This window comes from Loxodonta africana, chromosome 14 (genome assembly GCF_030014295.1).
Source record: "Loxodonta africana isolate mLoxAfr1 chromosome 14, mLoxAfr1.hap2, whole genome shotgun sequence".
NCBI lineage: Eukaryota > Metazoa > Chordata > Mammalia > Proboscidea > Elephantidae > Loxodonta > Loxodonta africana.
Genome location: NC_087355.1, coordinates 70,328,648 through 70,349,569, shown reverse-complemented (window position 1 = coordinate 70,349,569; position 20,922 = coordinate 70,328,648). Strand labels below are relative to the sequence as shown.

The following is a 20,922-nucleotide window of genomic DNA, read 5'->3' as shown; positions in this document are numbered from 1 at the left end:
TTATGTTGTGGTTTAATCCACACTGAAGGCTATAGTCTTTGATCTTTATCAGTAAGTGCTTCAAGTTCCTTCACTTTTGGCAAGTAGAGTTGTGTCATCTGCATATCGCAGATTGTCAATGAGTCATCTTCCTATCCTGGTGCCACGTTCTTCTTCATACGGTCCAGCTTCTCAAATTATTTGTTCAGCATACAAAATGAATAAGCATAGTGGAAGGATAGACCTTAACGCACAGCTTTCCTAATTTTAAACCGCGTAGTATCCCCTTTTTCTGTTTGAATGACTGCCTCTTGGTCTGTGTACAGGTTCCACATAAGCACAATTAAGTGTTCTAGAATTCCCATTTTTCACAATGTTATCCATAATTTGTTATGATCTACACAGTTGAATGCTTTTGCATAGTCAACGAAGTAAAGTATTATAATGAAATGTGCAAAGACTGGAGTTAGAAAACCAAAAGGGAAGATACATTTGGCATTTCTGAAGCTGAAAGAACTGAAGAAAAAATTCAAGCCTTGAGCTGCAATATCGAAGGATTCTACGGGCAAAATACTGAACAGCGCAGGAAGCATCAAAAGAAGAGGGAAGGAATACACAGAGTCACTGTACCTCTCATAGTAGGCCCTCAGAAATATCTACAGAATTTACATAAGTGTAGAGACAGGCTACATCCTTGTTCCTTGATCCTACACAAGGCAGATGATCTTCCCAAAGATACTGTTCTCGATCCATTTTCCCCTTTATATTTGCAGCACAGCAATGTATGTACATGTAAATACTCAAATAGTACAGAAGACTTATGTAACAGGAAAAAAAAACCAATAGTTCTCTGCCCCATTCCTAAGCCCTAAGTCTACTTCTGAAGGGCAATACTTTGTTAATATTTTTAATTTTTCTGGTAGATTCCCAACTCTAAGGAACATGTTCATACTGCTAGTTCCTGGTTTATCAATAGCAGACATTGACTTCCTACACTGAAAGGTGGGAATTTACACTAAAGGTAAATTTAGCTTGCTCACACTTGATCACCCTCACATCTTTACTTCCCTCTAGTTTTTATGTTTATTCTTTCAGTTTTCCTATTTATATCTTTGTACTTTCGTTGTAGCAGCATCCCATTTTTACAAAAATCAATTACCAAAAGAACTTCCTTTAGCATTTCTAGTAGTGCAGTTCTGCTACTAACAATTTTTCTTTTATTTGAAAATGGCTTTATTTTTACATCATTCTTGAAAGATACTTGCAGTGAATATAGAATTCTGGGTTACAGTATTTTTAAGGAGACTTTTGGAGAAAGTTAGAGCCTCTTGATGCCTTTTTGAGTTACTGCTACTCTGGGGATGGGTTTTCCTGCCCTTTCTCTTCATATAAAATTTCCGTATGGCAGGAGTATGTGTTAGACCCCAGCCTGTCCTTTTTGCTCTATTAAAGTTGTGATCTTTCCTCACAAGCGGCCACGTAACTTACGCTGACTTGTGTTCCCAAAGTAATATTGTAGGTATACACTTACTGAAATTTAAGGATAATCTCGTGGAATAGGCGTACTAGTCATTTAACATAAGTCAGCTGACGTTTTATTCTCCCTGCACGTCAGAGCAGACATCAGATCCAGTCAGTCTTTGTTACTGGGGGTACTTGGGACCAGGAAGGATGGATTTTGGATTAATCAGACACTTGTTGTCTAAGAAATAGGTGATTTTTTTTTTAATTCAGGTTGTCCAATAAACTTTCTGCAAAGATGAAGAAGTTCTGTATCTGTGCTGATGCAGTAACCACTGACCACATGTGGCTGTGGAAGCATTTGTGCTATTGCTAGTATGACTAAGGAAGTGAAATTTGAATTTGAATTAACTTACATTTCAGTAGTCTCATTGCTAGTGAGTATCTTATCGGACCATGCCATTTTAGTTGTTTGCCTTTTCATAAAGTTCTAAAGAAGTTCATAAAGACCAAAGAAGAATTGATGCTTTTAAATTATGGCATTGGTGAAGAATACTGAATATACCATGGACTGCCAGAAGAATGAGCAAGTCTGCCTCGGAACAAGTATAGCCAGAGTGCTCCTTGGAAGCAAAGATGGCCAGACTTCATCTCACATACTTTGGACATGTTATCAGGAGGGACCAGTCCCTGGAGAAGGACATCATGCTTGGTAAGGAAGAGGGTCAACAAAAAAGAGAAAAGACCCTTAACAAGATGGACTGACACAGTGGCCGCAACAGTGAGCTCAAGCATAACAACGATGGTGAGGATGACGCAGGACCGGGCACTGTTTTGTTCTGTTGTACATACATAGGGTCGCTATGAGTTGGAACCAACTCAACAGCACTTAACAAGAACAACAATATTAAGTATTATATACATTGGAATTGGAGTTAGAATATGTGACATACCATGCAGTTCAATCAGTTGAAAATGGCATTTCTTGCTACTGATAGATTGGCCTTTATAAGAGAAATCTCCTTTTGGAGGAGGAACTTAAAATATGTTTTTGTTCCAGCCAGCATAGCTAAGCCGAGAATATCATCTTCCTTTGGAATGTACTAACTGGGATTTATTTAAAGACAGAGCTGATGGTGACTCTGCAGAGACTCGACTGAAACAGATGTACCTGGATTGCACCATAGATAGACACAAAAATAGCTTACTTTCGTTTTTGTTTCCCTAGCAATAAAACTTAAATATGTTTATAATATTAAAATGTACACTTTGTAACTGGAGCTATTATTAAATTTGTCTAAATGTAAGTTTATTAGCTTTCAACGAGAGGCTACAGGCTTTTGAACAATAGTAACAATTGTCAAACTGAACTTTGAACTTAGTAGGTGGTTAACAAAATTGTTTTAATATTAAATACTATTAGTGTCAGGACTTCACTTATCTTAAATCTGATACAAAAGTTATATTCTTACTCTCAGGCATAATATCAGAATGCATTAGATTTTCTTTTACTAGTTTTTAGTTGGCAAAATTTTAAATATATATTTTTAAAACAATGTAAAATACCTTTCAAAGAGAAGCAATAAACATTATATTCATGAGAAAATTATAAATATATTTTTTAAAGCTCAATTACTAGAATCCATTTTCCCAAATGAGTAGTATTGCCTACACATCTTCTTCAATTAGTGGATATACCTCGTGTGTTATTATTTTTGTATCTCATTGATACATAAATTGTATGAGACTGTTATGAGGTTTTATGTTTCTTGACGGTACAAAGTAGATGTGTGTTTGCCATGTAGAAACAGTGATTGTAAAGTTTACACTTAGAATTCATTTCTCTTTTTTCTTTAAAGGAAAAAGGAAACAGCACTCTCCATTCTTCACAATTCAGCTGCCAGGGATTGTAGCTTTCAAATCATCAATTTATTTTAATACTATCAATAATTACTTCCATGATTATTACAGTTTTGCCAGCACATTACAAAACAATAGTAATCACTGAAAACATAAAATATTCTCACTCTAATGAAAATTTTCATTATGATAAGCTAAAAATAAAAGTTGATAATTTTAAACTTTTTTTTAAATTTTCATCTTTACAAAACTCTGTTGGAGAGTTTTTCTTAGGAAAAGCTAGGTGTTTGGAAAATTTCAATTTGAATTACTTTGCGTTATCCAGAGTGATGTAGCACTCATGAAACAAGGCCAAAAAAAATGTCTATTTTTTGCTTCTCACTTGTTAACTTAGTAGTGCATTATTTTAAGCAGAACCTTTGCTTTTGTAGTGAAACTGAAGTGTGGGAAGTTTCAGCATCAATGAATGCTTGGTAACGGCTGTTTATAATGAAAACCTGCATTCTTGGTGTTTAATGCTCATCACAGAGTGCAGAGTGTGCTGTTAGAAGTATGTCGCAGAGGAGAGAGGGCGGTAAGGATGAAGGTGAGGAGACAGGAGGACAACGATGATAGTCCTTGGAATTGTCTTTCCTGAAAGTGGGAATAGATTTAAGATGCTTCATAGGTAATCCATCTACCTCCTAACAGGAAAATCGGGTTCCAGAGGCTGGGAATACTAGCACTGGAGAAGGAACTTGGTGAGCATCATGTCCAGCCCAGAGCTCTACAAGAGGGCAAGAATTTAAGCAATCGTAGCGCACGGATGCAGAAGTTGCTAATCCTAAAAAATCTACACATTTTCAGTTTTAGTAGATTATTGAAAAAAATATGATTTTACCTGTGCCTTTTAAATATGTTGCTTTAGATCAGAGAGTTAATTAAAGATAGTAGAGAAGGATTTTTACCTTTTTGAGTCCCATAAGGACCTGGGATCTAGACATCTTCAAAATTTTCCATATTTCGTGCTCATCTAGTCATGTGGCATTTTCCCACAAGATTTAACTTAATTTGCCGCTCTCCGATCAGAAGTTAATAGCTGGACTTGGGGAACAAGGTTACTTTCCAACTTTCCCACTCATTTAAACCAGCTCAGCGTTGGCTTAAACCATAGACACCTCAATATTTCCAGCGCTGAGTTTTGCTCAAATTAGTCATTCTAAACTGTACTGTTCTTTTGGAGATGAACAAATCAGGACTGGTTGTTAAAATAAAAGGCAATCTCTCTATTTAACAACCAAAACCAAATTATTTACAGTCTTAGCCAGTATAGATAACTTAAAGTGCTCATTGAATACAACAGCAATTTCTGTTCATTTTGATTTAAAAAATAAATAATTTGATTTAAAACATTTCAAACAATCTTAAGAATTTAGTTTTTCAAAAAGGACTGATGAGGAGGTGGTACAGTACCTAGAGATGTGAGTATAAAGTCGCCTTCACTCTGCCTCACTCACCTGCATGTCATGTTTAATTCAGGAAATATGCAGTGTCACCAGATTTCCTCAAATGGCTTATTCTAAATAATCCCATCCATACCATGGATAGAATTGATACAACTTAATTGAACTGAGCTTTTATTTTTAAGATTAACTCACTGTCCAGAATTTATTTTTAGTCTTTTAAATGTCCTGTTGGAGTAAACACTATATTAGGAAATATTATTCAAGAGTGGAAAAAAGGTAAGACCTATGGAAGAATAAAATATTTTTAAGATTTATTACAATTATATACAATTTCATGGATTTATGACTTTAATTGGAATGCTTTTCTTCTTAGAAAGTAAATTATCCTAATGGGACAAATAATACAAATGTCTCTACTTGAGCTGTGGCATAAACTGTGTGCTTTTTTGTTTGTTTCATTTTATTCACAAACCAAATGTATTTTCCCACCATTTTACAAAGAAAACTAAAATCTCCAAAAAGCTTTTTCCTGAAATCAAAAGTTAAATTCTTTTATAGAACTAGCTCCATATTCAAGTAATACTTCTTAAAACTATACTGTTTGAGGCCATTTTCTGCATGTGATATTATTTGTGAAATAGATAGTTACTACTGAATATTTAATAACTATGAAAGTTTAGCAGAATTTAGAAAATGAAATAACGTCTTATGCTGGCCGATTCTGTGAAGGTTCGTTAATCTCCCAGGTTTTTCCTAAGCACATATATGAAAGCTTAAAATTTTTCGCTTTCAGTTCCCAGGTCAAAATGTGTGTGCGTGTGCACGTGTGCATGTCCCTGTCCCTATTAGAAAATGTGTTCCCCAAAGACAAGGACTTTGTCGTGCTCACTGCTGCATTCCTGGTGTCCACAGCAGGACTGAGACTCAGGAAATATTGTTGAATGCTTGATTGAACAGATGAATGGAATCAGTTTTTCCATAAAAGTGAAATTGACTTTTGATGCATAAATTGTGGTAAATTCATATTTTGGTCTTTGCAGCTAATTTGAAGTTTGCTTAATAACGATAGTTAAAATAGGAACTTTTCTTAACCTTGTGTGCTTTAGTGCAACTCTGATATATTCAGTTTTTGTTACTTTGAAACAAACTTGGGCTTTATTAGCCCTATTGCCTTTAGGTCTGTATCCATGTTTAGTTACATGGCAGATTACACCCTTCACACACATTTCCAGTTGTACTTCTAAATGTCGCTATAAGATGGTACTGTCATTTCATTTGTGTTTAATGAACTAACCTTTGGTGTGGAAATAACTAGACCATGACGAAACACATTTAATTTCATTGAGTAGGATTGCAGAGACTTCTTGTGGGACATTAACTTAGTACACACTTCTTTCTGGTCACATCACCACCAACCCTTTTGTAATTATATGAACCAGCTGGACAAGAGAATAAACTGTTTCCTCAGAAGCACTGTTGTCTCTCGACTAGGAGCTGCTTTAACTGTATTGAGTCACGTACCAAAGGTTCAAAGGGTACACTCTGGAGCCACTTTCAGCCTATCATACGTCACTTCCAAATACGGATGCAGTTTTTATGTATGGACAGATATTTCAAACACCGAGTAACAGAAGTCTGCAGTTTCTCTTCATATGAATTCTTGCAGAGGCTGATAAGGTGAAGCATATTTGGCTGCTTTCCCAGATCAGTGCCTGTGTTCCTCAGAGTTAAATAATCGGCAATTTAAAACTGTCATGTAGTTCATTTTCTCAGCCACTGTTGGTCGTCCCAACTGGGCTCTCTGGTATTCTGTGAATATTCAGTTTCAGTAAACACACTGTAAATGTAGAAAGGGTCTAGATAAGTTGCTTCTGGGAAAGCAGAGTTCATCTACTTTTTAAGGAAACTCAAACTATCAAATATTTTTACGGCTCTTTCAGAAATACCCAGTTTATTTGTTACTAACTTGTTTCAGAAAATTTCATATGAGCCTAGTACCTACAAATGTACTATTTAAAAGATAACAAGAAACTTTATTTTTTTTTTTTTTGCATTTTATACTTTCCTTTTCTTCACTTTATTGTTATGCTGTAATAGCTCCTTGAAAATTTTTTGTTTTATTACTGGAAGTAAATTTCAAGAGTGGTTAATCCAATGGGTATATAAACAAGAAAAAGGCCAGTTATATATATGTGTGTAAAAAATATATAAAAGGACTGGTATTTACACATTTTATTTTTTATATGTATCATAATGGAAATTAAATTTAGCATATGATAAAATAATGTAAATTAGAAAACTGCACATTGAGAATTTGCCTTTATAAGCTGAAACCATATCTTTGTATGAATTTTAAACTCTTTTAAAGATCACACTAATCCTTTCTATGAGAAGAGTTTTATGAAACCGTGCTTAAAAATATAACAAAGAAGTTAAATTCAACTTAACGAAGTTACGAGATCTTTTCTTGCGTAGGCACATTTATACCCTCAGAGGATTTGGGAAATTGTCACTTCACTGTTCCACTTTGTGGTAATTTGGCTTCAGTGTTTTTAACCAGAAACTTAGATACAGTGTTTGTAGGTACTGCTCGGGGAAAAGTTTCTTTGCTTTTAAATTATAAAATTAATCTTCCTTCATCAGGCATTGAAACAGCAGTTCATGACAAAATCAATGTTGATTTTGTTTTTCAGACCTGGAGATTACCGGCTGTAAGAGGACAAAAATTGCTGAAAACAGCAAGAAGATGGTTGAAATTTCTTCCTAATGAGTTTCTCCTAACCAGCAGGACGGAGCAAAACAGCTGCTGCATTTTGACAAGTAACCTGTTACAGGTGATGACAGTTGCGGGGAAAGATCAGAAAGAGATAGTCCTTCAGCAGGAAATTGCAATAAAGATTATTTTATAGAATTGTTTTATTATGTAATCTGATTTGAATGTTAATAAATGATAAAAATAAAATTTCTTACTTGGTTAATTGTTCAGTGTTGCCTTTAACGCAGACAACAGACTCGTTGCAGTTACAGTTGCCATCAAGTGCCCGTCAGTGCAGATTTCCGCAAGTTCTGGATCACTGTTCTTGCATCCTGAGAGGAGAACACCTGACCTTTACTTTTCCTTTCAGTGGTCCTTGGATCTGATCTCCCACCTACCCAGTTTCTTCTTTCCAGCTTAGTAGGGGAAGGTTTGCCCAGAGGTATTTACAAACTTGTGTCACCTTTTTCTGTGCCCCATCTAGCCTCCTTGACACTGGAATAACAAAATAATGCTGGTCTACTCCCTGAAAGAAAGCAGAGCTTCAAGTTAACATCCCAGTGTTATCTGCTTTCCCGAGAACTGGGTTAAAGATAACAACTTCTAGTCTAAGAGAGCACTTTGTGTCATTCAGTCTCATTTGGAGCCATACAAACAGCTGCTTTATGAGAGAAGGCAATTCATAAAGCTAGGTTTCTAGTTTAAGCTGGTTCAGAGGAAAGAAAGAAGAAAAGGACAATAAGCCACAGCCATCCACCTCTGATGGTTCATTTCATTCAACACAATCTTCTGCCTGTTCCTTATAGCTCCAAAGCCACAACCCTTCACTACAAACACCTCCCGGCCAACTACATGTCTTGTCAAGATAAGGTTCTGTGTTTAGTCTTCATTTACTAGGAATTCATTATGTTTAAAATTATGGTGTTTTGTTTTTTTTTTTAACTGTATTATAAGACTATACAAGTTAATAGCTTTCTGCAACAATTCCATTTTCCCCATTAGCCCAGTTATTTTTGGACTGCAGAATTCCATTAAGCAAGGACTTTAGGATTGCGTATGCCATGTTATAGGAGAAATGACTACTAGCTGCATTTATGGGTTCAGCACGTCTTCCTGCCAGTCTGGCTTCTCTTCCAGAGTGCTAGCAGAGGCCACACTCCCCCAGGCCCAGCAGATTGTCCACATGGGAGATACTGTACAGTAAGTCTGGTGGCATCCCTTGTCATGCCCAAGTCAGAGTAGGGAGCACCTCACTGGTGTCTCCGGAATGGCCAGAGCCTCCCCTCATCTCTAGGCATGAAGGATCTTGGGGTCATCGGGACCTAGCATCTGGGCCACAATACTAGGTTCTAAAGTAGATCTTGGCGCAGACTGTCAACCTTTCCTACGCTAATGTTTACTCTAATTTAACAGGATGAATTATGATGCCGTCTGGCATCCTGTTTAGTGATCGCAAGACTGAAACTATGATTGGTGGGACTGACACATAATTTCTCTTCGTTGAGACACAAAAGCTAGACTTGGTGGCAATGAAGGAATGCTGCCATCTTGAAAAGTGATTGAAGAGCAGAATTCTGTTATACTTGTAAGGCTTAACCTAAAGTGGGTTTTTTTTTTTTTTTTAATGCATGTTAATTACACAGTTTTTCTTTGATTTGTGCTAATTCCCTCCATGCCGTGTGTAAACACTGTCACTATGCACGTCCCCTGTCCTTCTATGCTACAGTTGACTGATTTGTTTTCCTACCTTTCCTGCCTTCTCTGCGGCCAAGAACAACATTTAATGCCCAGGTCTCTCCTGGCTGAAAGTTCTCCCATGGAACAGGTAGCAAAGTCTGAGTCTACAAAGCCCAGAAGCCCCAGGAGGCATTCTGCTGCCAGCCTCTACAGTGCTGAGTTTGAATTGGCTAGAACCCTATTTAAGAATGTATGATCTTTCCAAGACAGACATGAAAGCTCCATTTCAACTTAAATACAGGCTCTTGCAGAGAAAATGCGATTTCTCCAACTCTGCCCAAAAAGTCTAAAATGAGAGATTTGAGTAGTTCTGCAGCATCACTACTGCTCAGGGCTTCACTTTGGAAGAACGTAAATCTGAGATCGGCTACTGGTAAAACAGACAACACTACCAGAGGGCCAACTTTTATTAGGTTGGCTGCCAGCAAGGCTTAGGATATATTTTCCACATGAAGACAGCATAGCAGGACCTCTGAAGGAGACAGGCATTTGTATCAGTGCCATTTGGTCCACGAGAAACTCTTTGATTTCAAACAAACCTGCATTTCAAGACTTAACTCTGTCTTTGCTGCCCTCAGTCTTCAATTCCAAAGTTAATACCTATTAAAGCCTTGCAAACAGTGGCTGCTAGAAGACCACACTGTTACTGGTGGAACACCTGTGTTTTATGGGTTGATGTTAATGAGCTCTAGCTCGTCAACCTGTATTAGTTTAGAAACAACACTTTAAAATCATGATACCACCTGGCATCTTCTCTAATCATTACAGGACTAAAAATGGCCCCAATATCTAGAGGAAACTCTGAATTTAAAGCATCTTTTAGTTTTTGGCAAATTCATGAAGTCCAAATAGAATATTTTTGTAACCTGTTAGAAGAGCACTACCAGTTACTTTATGCTTAGTGAGCTGTGATACAGTGTTACCAGCATGATACACTGTTACCAGCATGATACACCTTACCAGCATGGTGTATGTGCAGAGCCAGGAAACCTTGGAAGCAGTGATTAATCAGCTAACTACAGTCATCATTAACAGATCAGCTGCTGTATTTCATTCATTCATTCAACCAATATTTATGTCCTAGACGCTTTTTTAGGGGTTGGAGATACATGTACGAATAAAACAAAGTCTCCTGGAATCGAAGAGCCTACATTCTAGTGAAGGGAGAGAGATACCCCATTGCCTACAGCAGCAGTTCTGAGAATGCACCCTTACACTGGCTTTTCCTCTTCCCCTGTCTCACCCTGTGCTCTCACAACTGCTTCCTTGGATCACCTCCCAAATAAACTGCCTGCCCCCAAATCCTTGTTTGGTGATCTACTTTCAGAATTACCCAGGCTAAGGCATGGTTTAATCCATCCTCACATTGAAGCCAAGGAGATATTTCTAATATAGAGGTGTCATCATATCACTCTCAAACTAGTTCAGTGGGTCTCCATCCAAACCAGAAAACCAAACCTGTTGCCATCATGTCAGTTCCAACTTAGCCTAAAATCCACACCCCTATAAGAGCTACTATAGGGTCGTTGAGTCGGAACCAACTCAACGGCACATAACAACATAAGACCTACAAGGAAAGGCCTATAAGACCTTTTCTGATCTCACCTTTGCATCCTCATCTCCATCTACTCCTAATTCCAGACTTTACATTCCAGTCCCTCTTAAATATTGGTAGTTCCAAAACAAACCTGCCCTCGTGTCTTGTCATGTTTAAAACACCTCCCTCCAGCTCTCCTCTACCAGGTCCTCTTCTGCCATGTCTCACACATCTCCGTTCTTCCCCAGGTACGCTTACTTTTTCTCCCTTGCTGTGTCTGTTCCCAGCACATACGCCCATCATAACCATTCTCTTATTGTGTTATAATTGCTTGTTTGTAAACACATTTCTCCATTCACCTGTTGAGTTTGTTGAGGACAGAGAATGTGTCTTTTTTGTGTGTATCCCATACCTGTTGCCATCAAATCTATTCCAGCTGACAGTGACGCTATAGGACAGAGTAGAACCACCCCATAGGGTTTCCAAGAAGCAGCTGGTGAATTCAAACCACTCCGCTACCAAGCTCTGCCTGGCACATTGTTGTTAAATGCCGTCAAGTCAGTTCCAACTCATAGCGACTGCATAGGACTGTAGAACTGCCCCATAGGATTTCCAAGGAGTGGCTGGTGGATTTGAACTACTGACCTTTCGGTTAGCAGCCGAACTCTTAACCACTATGCAACCAGGGCTCCACCTGGCACATAGGAGGTCCATAATAAACACCTGTTGCATGAATGATGGCAGCTATATTAGGTTTGGCAATGTAGCAAACACATCCGTGGGCTTTTATTGTACACAATAAGTTTATTTCTTATTCATGTAACAATACAGGGCAGGTGTTCCTGATCAGTCAGAGGCCTTCCACAAAGTCACTCCAGAACCCAAATGCCTTCCATCTTATGACTCCACCCTCCTGTAAGACCTTGGAGTCCTACGTTCAGGTGGCAAATGCGAAAGAAGCAGGGAGAGAAAACACACATACTTCTTAACCAACTTTGCTCAGAAGTCACATACGTATTTCTTTGATGAGAACATGCCATGTAGACATACTGAGGGGGCCTGGGAAATGAGAATCTAATTTGTACCCAAGAAACAGAGAAAATTGTTTTGACTGTACCCAGGTAGCTTCTGACACAGTGGCCAATAGGAAATCATCTGTAAACTGGATGACGTCTCCTTGATGATACCAGAGTTAGAGAGATGAAAATTCAGACTTAATTAAGGAAAGAATGTATGGAAACAACTCCGAGGTAATGTAAGTCCAGAAGCGCTTTTGTCACTATGCCGTACCGTGGTGGCTTCCATGTTGCTATGATGCTGGAAGCTATGCCATTTGTTATTTCAAATACCAGCAAGGTCACCTATAGTGGACAGGTTTCAGTGGGGCTTCCAGACTTAGACAGACTAGGAAGAAAGGCTTGGCAATCTATTTCCAAAAATTAGCCAGTGAAAACCCCATGGATCATAACAGAATATTGTCTGACATAGTGCTGGAAGATGAGCCCCCAAGGATGGAAGGCTCTACGCTTTTGCTGTAACAATGGACTCAAGTCAATGATCATGAAGATGGTGCAGAACCAGCCAACATTTTGCGTATTGTACATAGGCTCACCATTAGTTGGGGCCAGATGCATGGCAACAAACAAGTGTCTTTACAAGGACAGCAAGGAGTTAACAAAGCAGGTGATTTCTTTCAAACACACCTGATTTTGTTGCAGTCAGTGCCCGGTTTGATAGGCATAAAAATCCAAAACACAAGCAAATGTTAAGGTTCAGAAGTGGTGTACAAGCCACATTCTCTCTGGTAACCTGAAATGTCATTGTTCAGCTGCCTAAATACATACCATCAGCCTATTTCCACACCGCCAAGCTGCTGGGTTAATGATCGCTTTTACTCTTCGCCATCCTGGAAGGCTATCTTAAGCTCTGCAGGTACAGCTCCATTTCCTTCGTTAAAGCTCTCCTAGATATGGGAAGACAGATATTTCAGAAAAGTAAACTTCCCCAAGGCTGTAGAACGTAGACAAAGTATTGTCGCCACTTGCACACTCAGCTTTTGAATTGCATCCGTTTTTCTAGCCTTTCTGTTGCTCCCAGTCACTAGACTTGTGACTCTCCCCTGCTTTGATAACACATACTCCAGAGTGGAATCAGAGATAGAGCCTGTTGGCAGCACTCCAAGAACATGACCGGGAAGCAGTGACAATGGAGATTTAGTAAGCAGGGCTGATGCTTGTGCAGTCCAAATCTGATAACTGCAACGTTTGTAAAAAGAACTTTATTTGTGAAGTTCAATCCTTTCAGCCTCTGAATTTTCCAGTTCACAGGCATAATGCAGGCACATGTATGAGAAAGACCAAAGTGAAAACAGATGTATTTTTGAATAATGAAATTCTCTTTTAATACATATATTCAGTAACTGAGCACATTCCATCAACGATTTCTTACAGTGAAACCTGAGCTGGTTAACAATTTCGCTACATGATTTTTAGGGTATAACTAGGATATAGTTTTATCAGTATTCACTGAGTTTGAACCAGAGTACAAGACACTGAAAAATGGAGATAAATGTCTTCAGCAGTTAAACTGCTTTTTTCAAGTTATTTTTGCTTGGTTACCGTAGAGATTCATTTTAAAATCTGAAAAAGACATTTTTACCTCCCTGGACTTCATTATAAAACTTCCTTTAAGTTAGGTTGTTAAAGTTGAATTTTATGACATTGGTCATGGATTTTTTTAATCTGTAAGATAAAATTCAATGAAAATAAAGAAACAAATAACAAAACATGGTTACTTATGCCAGAATATGTTTTTTATTACATAGTAAGACACATGGAGAAAAAAATGAAGCATTACTGACATTTATGCATTTAGAAATGCTACCAAACAAGCAAATTATCCCCTTAACTCTGGCAGTGCATTTAGCCTATTGCCCCTTTTCTTCTGCTTTTAAAATGATCACTGCCTACCATTTTTATAAACATCGATGACTCACTTTTGCTTCACTCATTCCATGCCATTACTTATGATGGTGATATTGAAAGGTAATATATCATTTTTGTAAAGTAGAATTTTATTCTTAAGTTTTTTTTGTGATATTTCCTATGAAGTCTTATGTTTCTGAGAGAATGTGCTTGTTGCAAAACACTTTTCAAACAATATGTGAACGTTTAAATGAAATTCACAGTTAACTTTAAAAATAGAGTTCCCCAAATCCCATACCCAGGAGCTTATTCCTCCCAATGTTGCAATCTGGACAGAGAAACAGAATAATGGATAAATATTATAATCAAGGAGCAGATTGTACATACTGCTCTGCCACTTGTTTTTTTCATTTAACAATATATTCTACTATCTTGTGTCAGGCAAATTTCCAAATTACTCAATCAGGTAAATAATTTAAGACTATTGCAAATATATTCACGTACCTCAATTTTGTTAACGATGGAGTTACTACAAAGAGTTACTCTATTGTAGAGAATAACCAGGACTTTGTGGCCAAGGGATTCTCTGAACGCTGAGCTTACCTAGCACAAATGAACCCTTTACATCGGTGTTTAGAGTGACACAGCAAACCAGCATGAAAAGTTATTCCTTTTAAACTGAATATTTTGATTTGTACCTTGAAAAAGTCCACTCTGCATTTGAACATCCCTTCTTCTTGGGTGCAGGCCAAAGGGATAAAGTTCAGCCTAGCTGTCACACCTAAATTAATCTTCCCAAATCATTCCGCCCAGTTTCATCTTTTTTAAGTCTCTATCACCCTCGTGGCATAGTGGTTAAGTGCTACAGCTGCCAACCAAAGGGTCAGCAGCTCGAATCTGCCAGGCGCTCCTTGGAAACTCTATGGGGGCAGTTCTACTCTGTCCTATAGGGTTGCTATGAGTCAGAATTGACTGGATGGCACTAGGTTTTTTTTGTTTTTGTTTTTGTTTTTTTTATCTGCTACTAATGTACTTACTCTGGAAAAAATAGGAAAACCTCAAAACCAACATGTCATTCTAAAATCATTCTTTCTCCCTCTTCAAATATCCATCCCACTTCGTGATGTTACCATTCATCCAAGCTCCCATGCTTGAAATCTTGGAGCCATCCTTACCTTCCACCTGTCACCACCCCATATCCCATCAGTCAAGTTCTGTCCATAATACTTCCTCAACGGTTCTTCACACTGGCACCTCCTCTTCTTCCCCACTGCACTGTTGTGGTCCAGGCCCTCATCATCTGAACTGTTGCAACAGGCAGCATGGGATATACAGGGAAGGGTTCATGAGCTATAGGGACAAACTAATCAGAGTTAGAATCCCTGCTTTGCCTCTTCAGTATATGTGTGTGACCTTGCACATGTTACTTAACTCACATATTCCATCAGTTGTAGAAAGGGAATACCTGCCTTAACTGGTTGTAAAAATCAGCTCAACATAAAGTGCCCAGAACAGAAGCTGTCACATAGGAGATCTTCAGGAACTGTCTGTTGCCTTCCTGAATCTTTCCCCACACTAGTTCATCTTGTAGACTATATCAGAATTGTGCCCCAAAGTTCTAAGCCTGATTAGGTCACTCATCTGTGTAAAGACATCTACTGGCTTCCTGTTGCATTAGGAGAAATTTAAACTCTCTTAGCATAGGATAGAAAATCTTCCAAGATCTGGTCCAAACTGCCTTCCCTGATTCAACCTAGAGAGAAAGTTAGGGAGCATCTATAAGATTATATTCATCTTTTCCTCTCCATCACCCCCACACATGGCTGAGCACACGACAGATACTAATTACAAGTTCAATGAATGGATGGATGGTTGAATGCATGGAGAGATGAATGAATGAATTATAGGAAGAACAGATGTAAATATGGCCACCACATTCTGAAACAATGGATGTGAATTTGCAAGCTCCCATAGAAGCTGATCATTTGCTTCTAGGCATTAATTCTGTCTGCCAAATTTTCTGGCTTATATCTAGGGAATACTCTTCACTCAATAGCCAGAGTATGTGATTTGGCTCAGATTACAAATGAAACTGTGCTAGGAGGAGATGCTTCTTAATAGCATTCTACGAGCATTTATTGAGAAGCTGTCACATGCCAAGCACACAATGGGCAGTCTGAGACTTCTTAAAGAAAGCACACAGATAAAATGGGAACACAGAGATTCAAGAATTAACTAGAAAAGGGGACTGTGGTGTCATGGTTGTCAAGGAGGTAGTGGTAGGGTTCGGGGAAAGTGTCACGCAGGAAAAGCAGCCTAAGCTGAATCTTAAAAGGTTGAGAATAAGCTCAAGCAGATAATTTAACCAAGGGTGGGGCAGAGAAGAAAGGCTTTCCAAGTAGAAGAAAAAGATGCCAAAGGTACAAAAACATGAAAGAACATGCATGCGTGAGGCATTTTACAACAAGTTCATTGCAGCTGTGGTTTGGAGAATATTTGCTTGAGAAATATAAACATATTTAATCGAAAATGAAAATAGGAAAATCAGGTTGGAGAGTTTGCGAAAACAAAAGTTCAAGAAGGATTGAAGGTGGGAAACTCTCCAGAAGATCACATTCTCACGATCTTTAAATACAACCTACGTGCAGATGACTCCTTAATTTATATCTCTAGCCCTGATTTCTTTCCTGAGCTCCAACTTCCCCATTTAACATCTCATACTCAGTTCTCTCCTAAATTGAACTTTTGAGCTTCTCTGCCCCTAAATCTGCAATTCCCAGAGGGATAAATGTATCTCTTCCAACTGGTTGCTTGTACCAGAAACCTGGATTATTATCCCAGATGTAGTCCTTCCCTCATCTCCATTTCCAATTGTTTTGTAAGTCCTGGCAATTCCACTAGCTTAGTTCAGTCTTCTCTCATCTTTCACTGGACCTTTATATCAGCAAAGCTAATGTTTTCTCCTCCACTACTATCCCGTCCAACCCATCTTCTACTGTGCAACTAGAATGATCTCAAAACAGTGTTTCTCAAGCTATGGTCCACGGATGACCAGCATCAGGATCACCTGAGGTGCTTGGTAAAAATGTAGAAACTAGTTCCCAACTCAGGCTGCTAAGACAGAATCTTTGGGCAGACCTCAGGATCCAGGAATCTGCATTTTCAATAAGCTCTATCCTCACCCCAGATGTTTCTGCCCTTAAAATTTAAGAATCACCAATATATGAGGTAGAGTAGCCTAAAGGTTAAGAGTAGATACTTTGAGCCAGAATGTCGAGGTCTGAATTCTGGCTGTGCGACCTTGGGTAAGTAACTTTTTCTGTGCTTCAATTTCCTCATTGGTAAAATTGGGATAATAGTCAACTAGCTCTTAAGTTGCTATGATGATCAGACATGTTAAAACATTTAAGTTTTTATTGCTCCTCACCAATATTTCTGGTTCTCTTCTGCTTCCTAGTCCAAGGGAAGATGGCACTTCTCACTCCTATGAAGTTAAATGTGACCATGTGATTTACTTAGGCCAGTGAAACTTGAGAGCAAGTAATGTGTGTCACTTCTGAAGGAAGCTTGGGGAGATGATGATTCTCCAGGTTCTCTCTTCTCTTGTCATGGCAATCATGGAGGTATATGCTGATATGGATGTGTTCTGGGGAGAAAATGTGTAGCATACTGAGCCAAGATATGGAGGACGGCTGCCCCACTCTCTTGTATGAGCAAGAATAGACTTGTGCTAAACTCCGGAGATACTAGGGATTTTTGTTACCACCAAACCCAAACCCACTGCTGTCGAGTCAATTCTGACTCATAGCAACCCTATAAGACAGAGTAGGACTGCCCCATAGGGTTTCCAAGGAGCGGCTGGTGGATTTGAACTGCTGGCCTTTTGGTTAGCAGCCAAAGGTTTAACCACCTGCACCAATAGAGCTCCCCATTGTTGTTACCATAGCATAGCTTAAAAACAAACAAAAAACTATTGTCAATGAGTCAATTCCTACTAACAGCAGAGTTGAACCACTCCATAGGGTTTCCAAGGCTGTAATCTTTATGGAAGTAGACTGTCACATCTTTCTTCCACAGAGTGGCTGGTGGGTTCGAACCTCTGACCTTTTGGTCAGCAGCTAGGCACTTACCATGGCTCCACCAGGCCACACTAATGCAACTTTAAAGTTCTTGGAGTAGGCCTGGCATATAATAACTGCTCAATGATGACTTCAAAACAGATGTTCAGGAAGGTGACTAGTCGGAAGAGCCATTTTTTCACCTCGCTGACATAAAACATACTAGATCATGTCCCTCTTGTGCAGAAACCCCTCAGTTTCTTCTCACTGAATTTAAAAGAAAATCCAATCACTGACTTGGTGCCCACAGCCCTGCTTGCTTTGTCTCCAGCCTTATCTTGTTCATCCATGGCCATACTGAGCCTCTTTTAATTCCTCAAACATGCCAAACACCTCCCTGACAAAGGGGCTTTGTCCTGCACAACCCCAGGCTTGGAATTCTCCTCCCGCACCTTTTCTTCAAGTCTCAACTTAATTGCCATCCCCTGGAGGCCTCCTCTATCCACCTACTGAAACAGATGCTCTTTTACACTCCCGCCATTACTCCTGTCTGGCATCTTTTCCGTGTCTTTCATATAATTCATCCTAATTCGTAATTAATTTTGCTGGTTTGTTTACTTGTTTCCCATCTTTCTCTAGCACGAGGATGGAAGCTCCATGAAGACAGAGCCCACACCTCTCTTGTTGATGGCTTTAACCTCAGAACTAAAACATCCTGGTACACCACAAGCACACAATAGTTAGCTCTGGAAGGAACAAGGTGGAGAGGATAGAAAAGAACAGGGGAGGGAGGACTGTCCTGGAATTAATGAATGCAAAGCCTGCTTTCCTTTCCACTACCCTAAAATGACCACTACTTATAGAAATTGAGAGTTTCTAACAATGGTGATGAAAATTCTGAAGATTAATGTTTATTTTTAATGAAATGATGCCTTGTTACTTTCAGAAACTGTACATACTACATATTATATAAATTCAGATGTAATCTGCCCAAATGGGTAAGTCAATAAAAATGCAATTCAAAATCAGGTTTTATTACAAGGTAACGTACTGGCAACACAAAAAATCCAGAATGTGAGTTACACTTTTTATTTTGAGCATTTCACTCAATAAAAATCTGATGTACTGGGTCCAACTGATGACACATTCCAAACTAATGAAACTTTTTTGTAGCTTAAATAAACATATTTAGATCACCAAATGTTATGGATTGAATTGTGTCCCCCAAAACATGTGTTATAAATCTTAACCTCTATGCCTGTGGTTATAATTCCATTTTGGAATGGGTTGTCTTTGTTGTGTTAATGAGACAAGATTAGTGCAGGGTATATCTTATCTTAAGTCAATCTCTTTTGAGATAAAAGAGATTCAACAAGCAAACTAGAAAACAGAGATGGGGAAAAGAGATGCCAAGCCACAAGAAGATCGCCCAGGAGCAGAAGCTCAAAGAAACAAGGACCTTCCTCCAGAGCCAACAGAAAGAAAGCCTTCCCCTAGAACTGGGCACCCTGAATTGGGGCTTCTAGCCTCCTAAACTGTGAAAAAACAAATTTTTGCTTATTAAAGCCATCCATTCATGGTATTTCTGTTATAGCAGCATCAGATAGCTAAAACTAAGTAAATCAAACCCAAGTGTATTTGCACAATTTATGATGTGAATGGATTAGAACCTCAAGTGGTTTATGTTTCATCATTTACAACAGACTTTGTTGAGACACTGATTTTAGACAATGTGTTTCCAAAGACCAAAATTAAAATATACTGAATGTCTTTCTCTATACTCACTTGCTAAATGTCACAGACCAAGAAATCTCAGCTATATGGGTACTATGGATTGAATTGTGTAACCCAAAAAGATATGTTGAAGTTCTAATCCCGCCACCTGTGAATGTGAACTTGTTTGGGAAACAGAACCTTGCTTTGAATACCAGTTAAGTCATTCCAGATAGGGTGGGTCATAGTCCTCACCCCTTTGAGTGGTATCTTATAAATGGGAGAACAGTCACAGAAAAGTCAAACACAGGGAGGAGATGCCATATGAAGATATACCTACACAAGCAGCCACTAGAAACTACGAGGAGGAAGACATGGAACAGTTCCTCCCTCAGAACCCTCAGAAGGTACTGACACGCCTGATATTCTGATTTGGAATTCTAGTCTCCAGATCTGTAAGACAATACAGTTCTGTTCTTTAAAGCCATCCATTTTTCAAAATTTATAATGGCAGAAATTAAAGATCATTCCCCAAACAAGTTCACATGGCAGTCCTTAGAAACTAAGGCAATGGGTATGAAATGAAGTCTAATCACACACCCAGCCGTTTATGATGGATTTCTCTCAGGTGATTCCCAGGTCAGGCCATCTTTTTTTTTTTAATTGTAATTTAGATGAAGGTTTACAGAACAAACTAGTTTCTCATTAAACAATTAATACACACATTGTTTTGTGATATTGGTTGCCAACCCCATGACATGTCAACACTCTCTGTTTCTTGACCTTGGGCTCTATTAGATCCAACCTTACTTCCTCTCTGTCTTCTAGAACAACGTCTGTGATAGATGGGCACCTTGGTCAACCATTTGTAAACATTTACTCACCATCAGCCATGTAACTGTACTGCCTTTGCTACCTGGTGGGTTATAAATGGACACCTTGGGTGTGTAAATGGTAATGTGCTCAGCTGCTAAACGAAAGGATGGAGGTTCAAGTCCACCCAGGGACATCTCAGAAGAAAGGCCTGGAGATCTACTTCTGAAAAATCAGCCATTGAAAACTTCATGGAGCACAGATCTACTCTGACAAACATGGGGTTGCCATGAGTCAGAATCAACGCGATGACAGTTGGTTTCGGGTGATAAATAAGTGGTAAAGTTTTGCCAGTCTCTTAGGCCCAGGTCAGCTACCTCTTCTATTAAGCTTCCTACTCCACTCAGAATGAATGAATGAAAGTTTGAATTCTTACCTAAATGAAGGCAAAAGCTGCTTTTCTGGTAGAAACTCAGCTGAGACTAATAAAGTTTAAGGTAATGTTTAGAAATACAGTAAAAAGAATCCAATACATTGTTTTAAATTTTTATTTGCATAACAAGCAGAATGGAAATAGGTTTGCAATAACTTATCTGCATGTACAAAGTCATCCATGTAGATAAGAAGGGGCAAGCCTTGG

At 38.7% G+C, this 20,922-nt stretch overlaps 1 protein-coding gene across 2 annotated transcripts in view; it reads left to right on the top strand.

Moving 5' to 3' along the window:
• The window catches only part of MRPL13 (mitochondrial ribosomal protein L13), a 33,001-nt gene extending 25,294 nt beyond the window's left edge, over nucleotides 1–7,707 (top strand). For both annotated transcript variants that reach the window (XM_064268020.1, XM_003408278.4), the window contains one exon: nucleotides 7,439–7,707. In XM_064268020.1, coding sequence (XP_064124090.1) covers nucleotides 7,439–7,460 — 22 coding nt within the window. In that variant the 3' untranslated portion in view covers nucleotides 7,461–7,707. The remainder of the gene's footprint in view (nucleotides 1–7,438) is intronic.
• The last annotated feature ends 13,215 nt before the right edge of the window (nucleotides 7,708–20,922 follow it).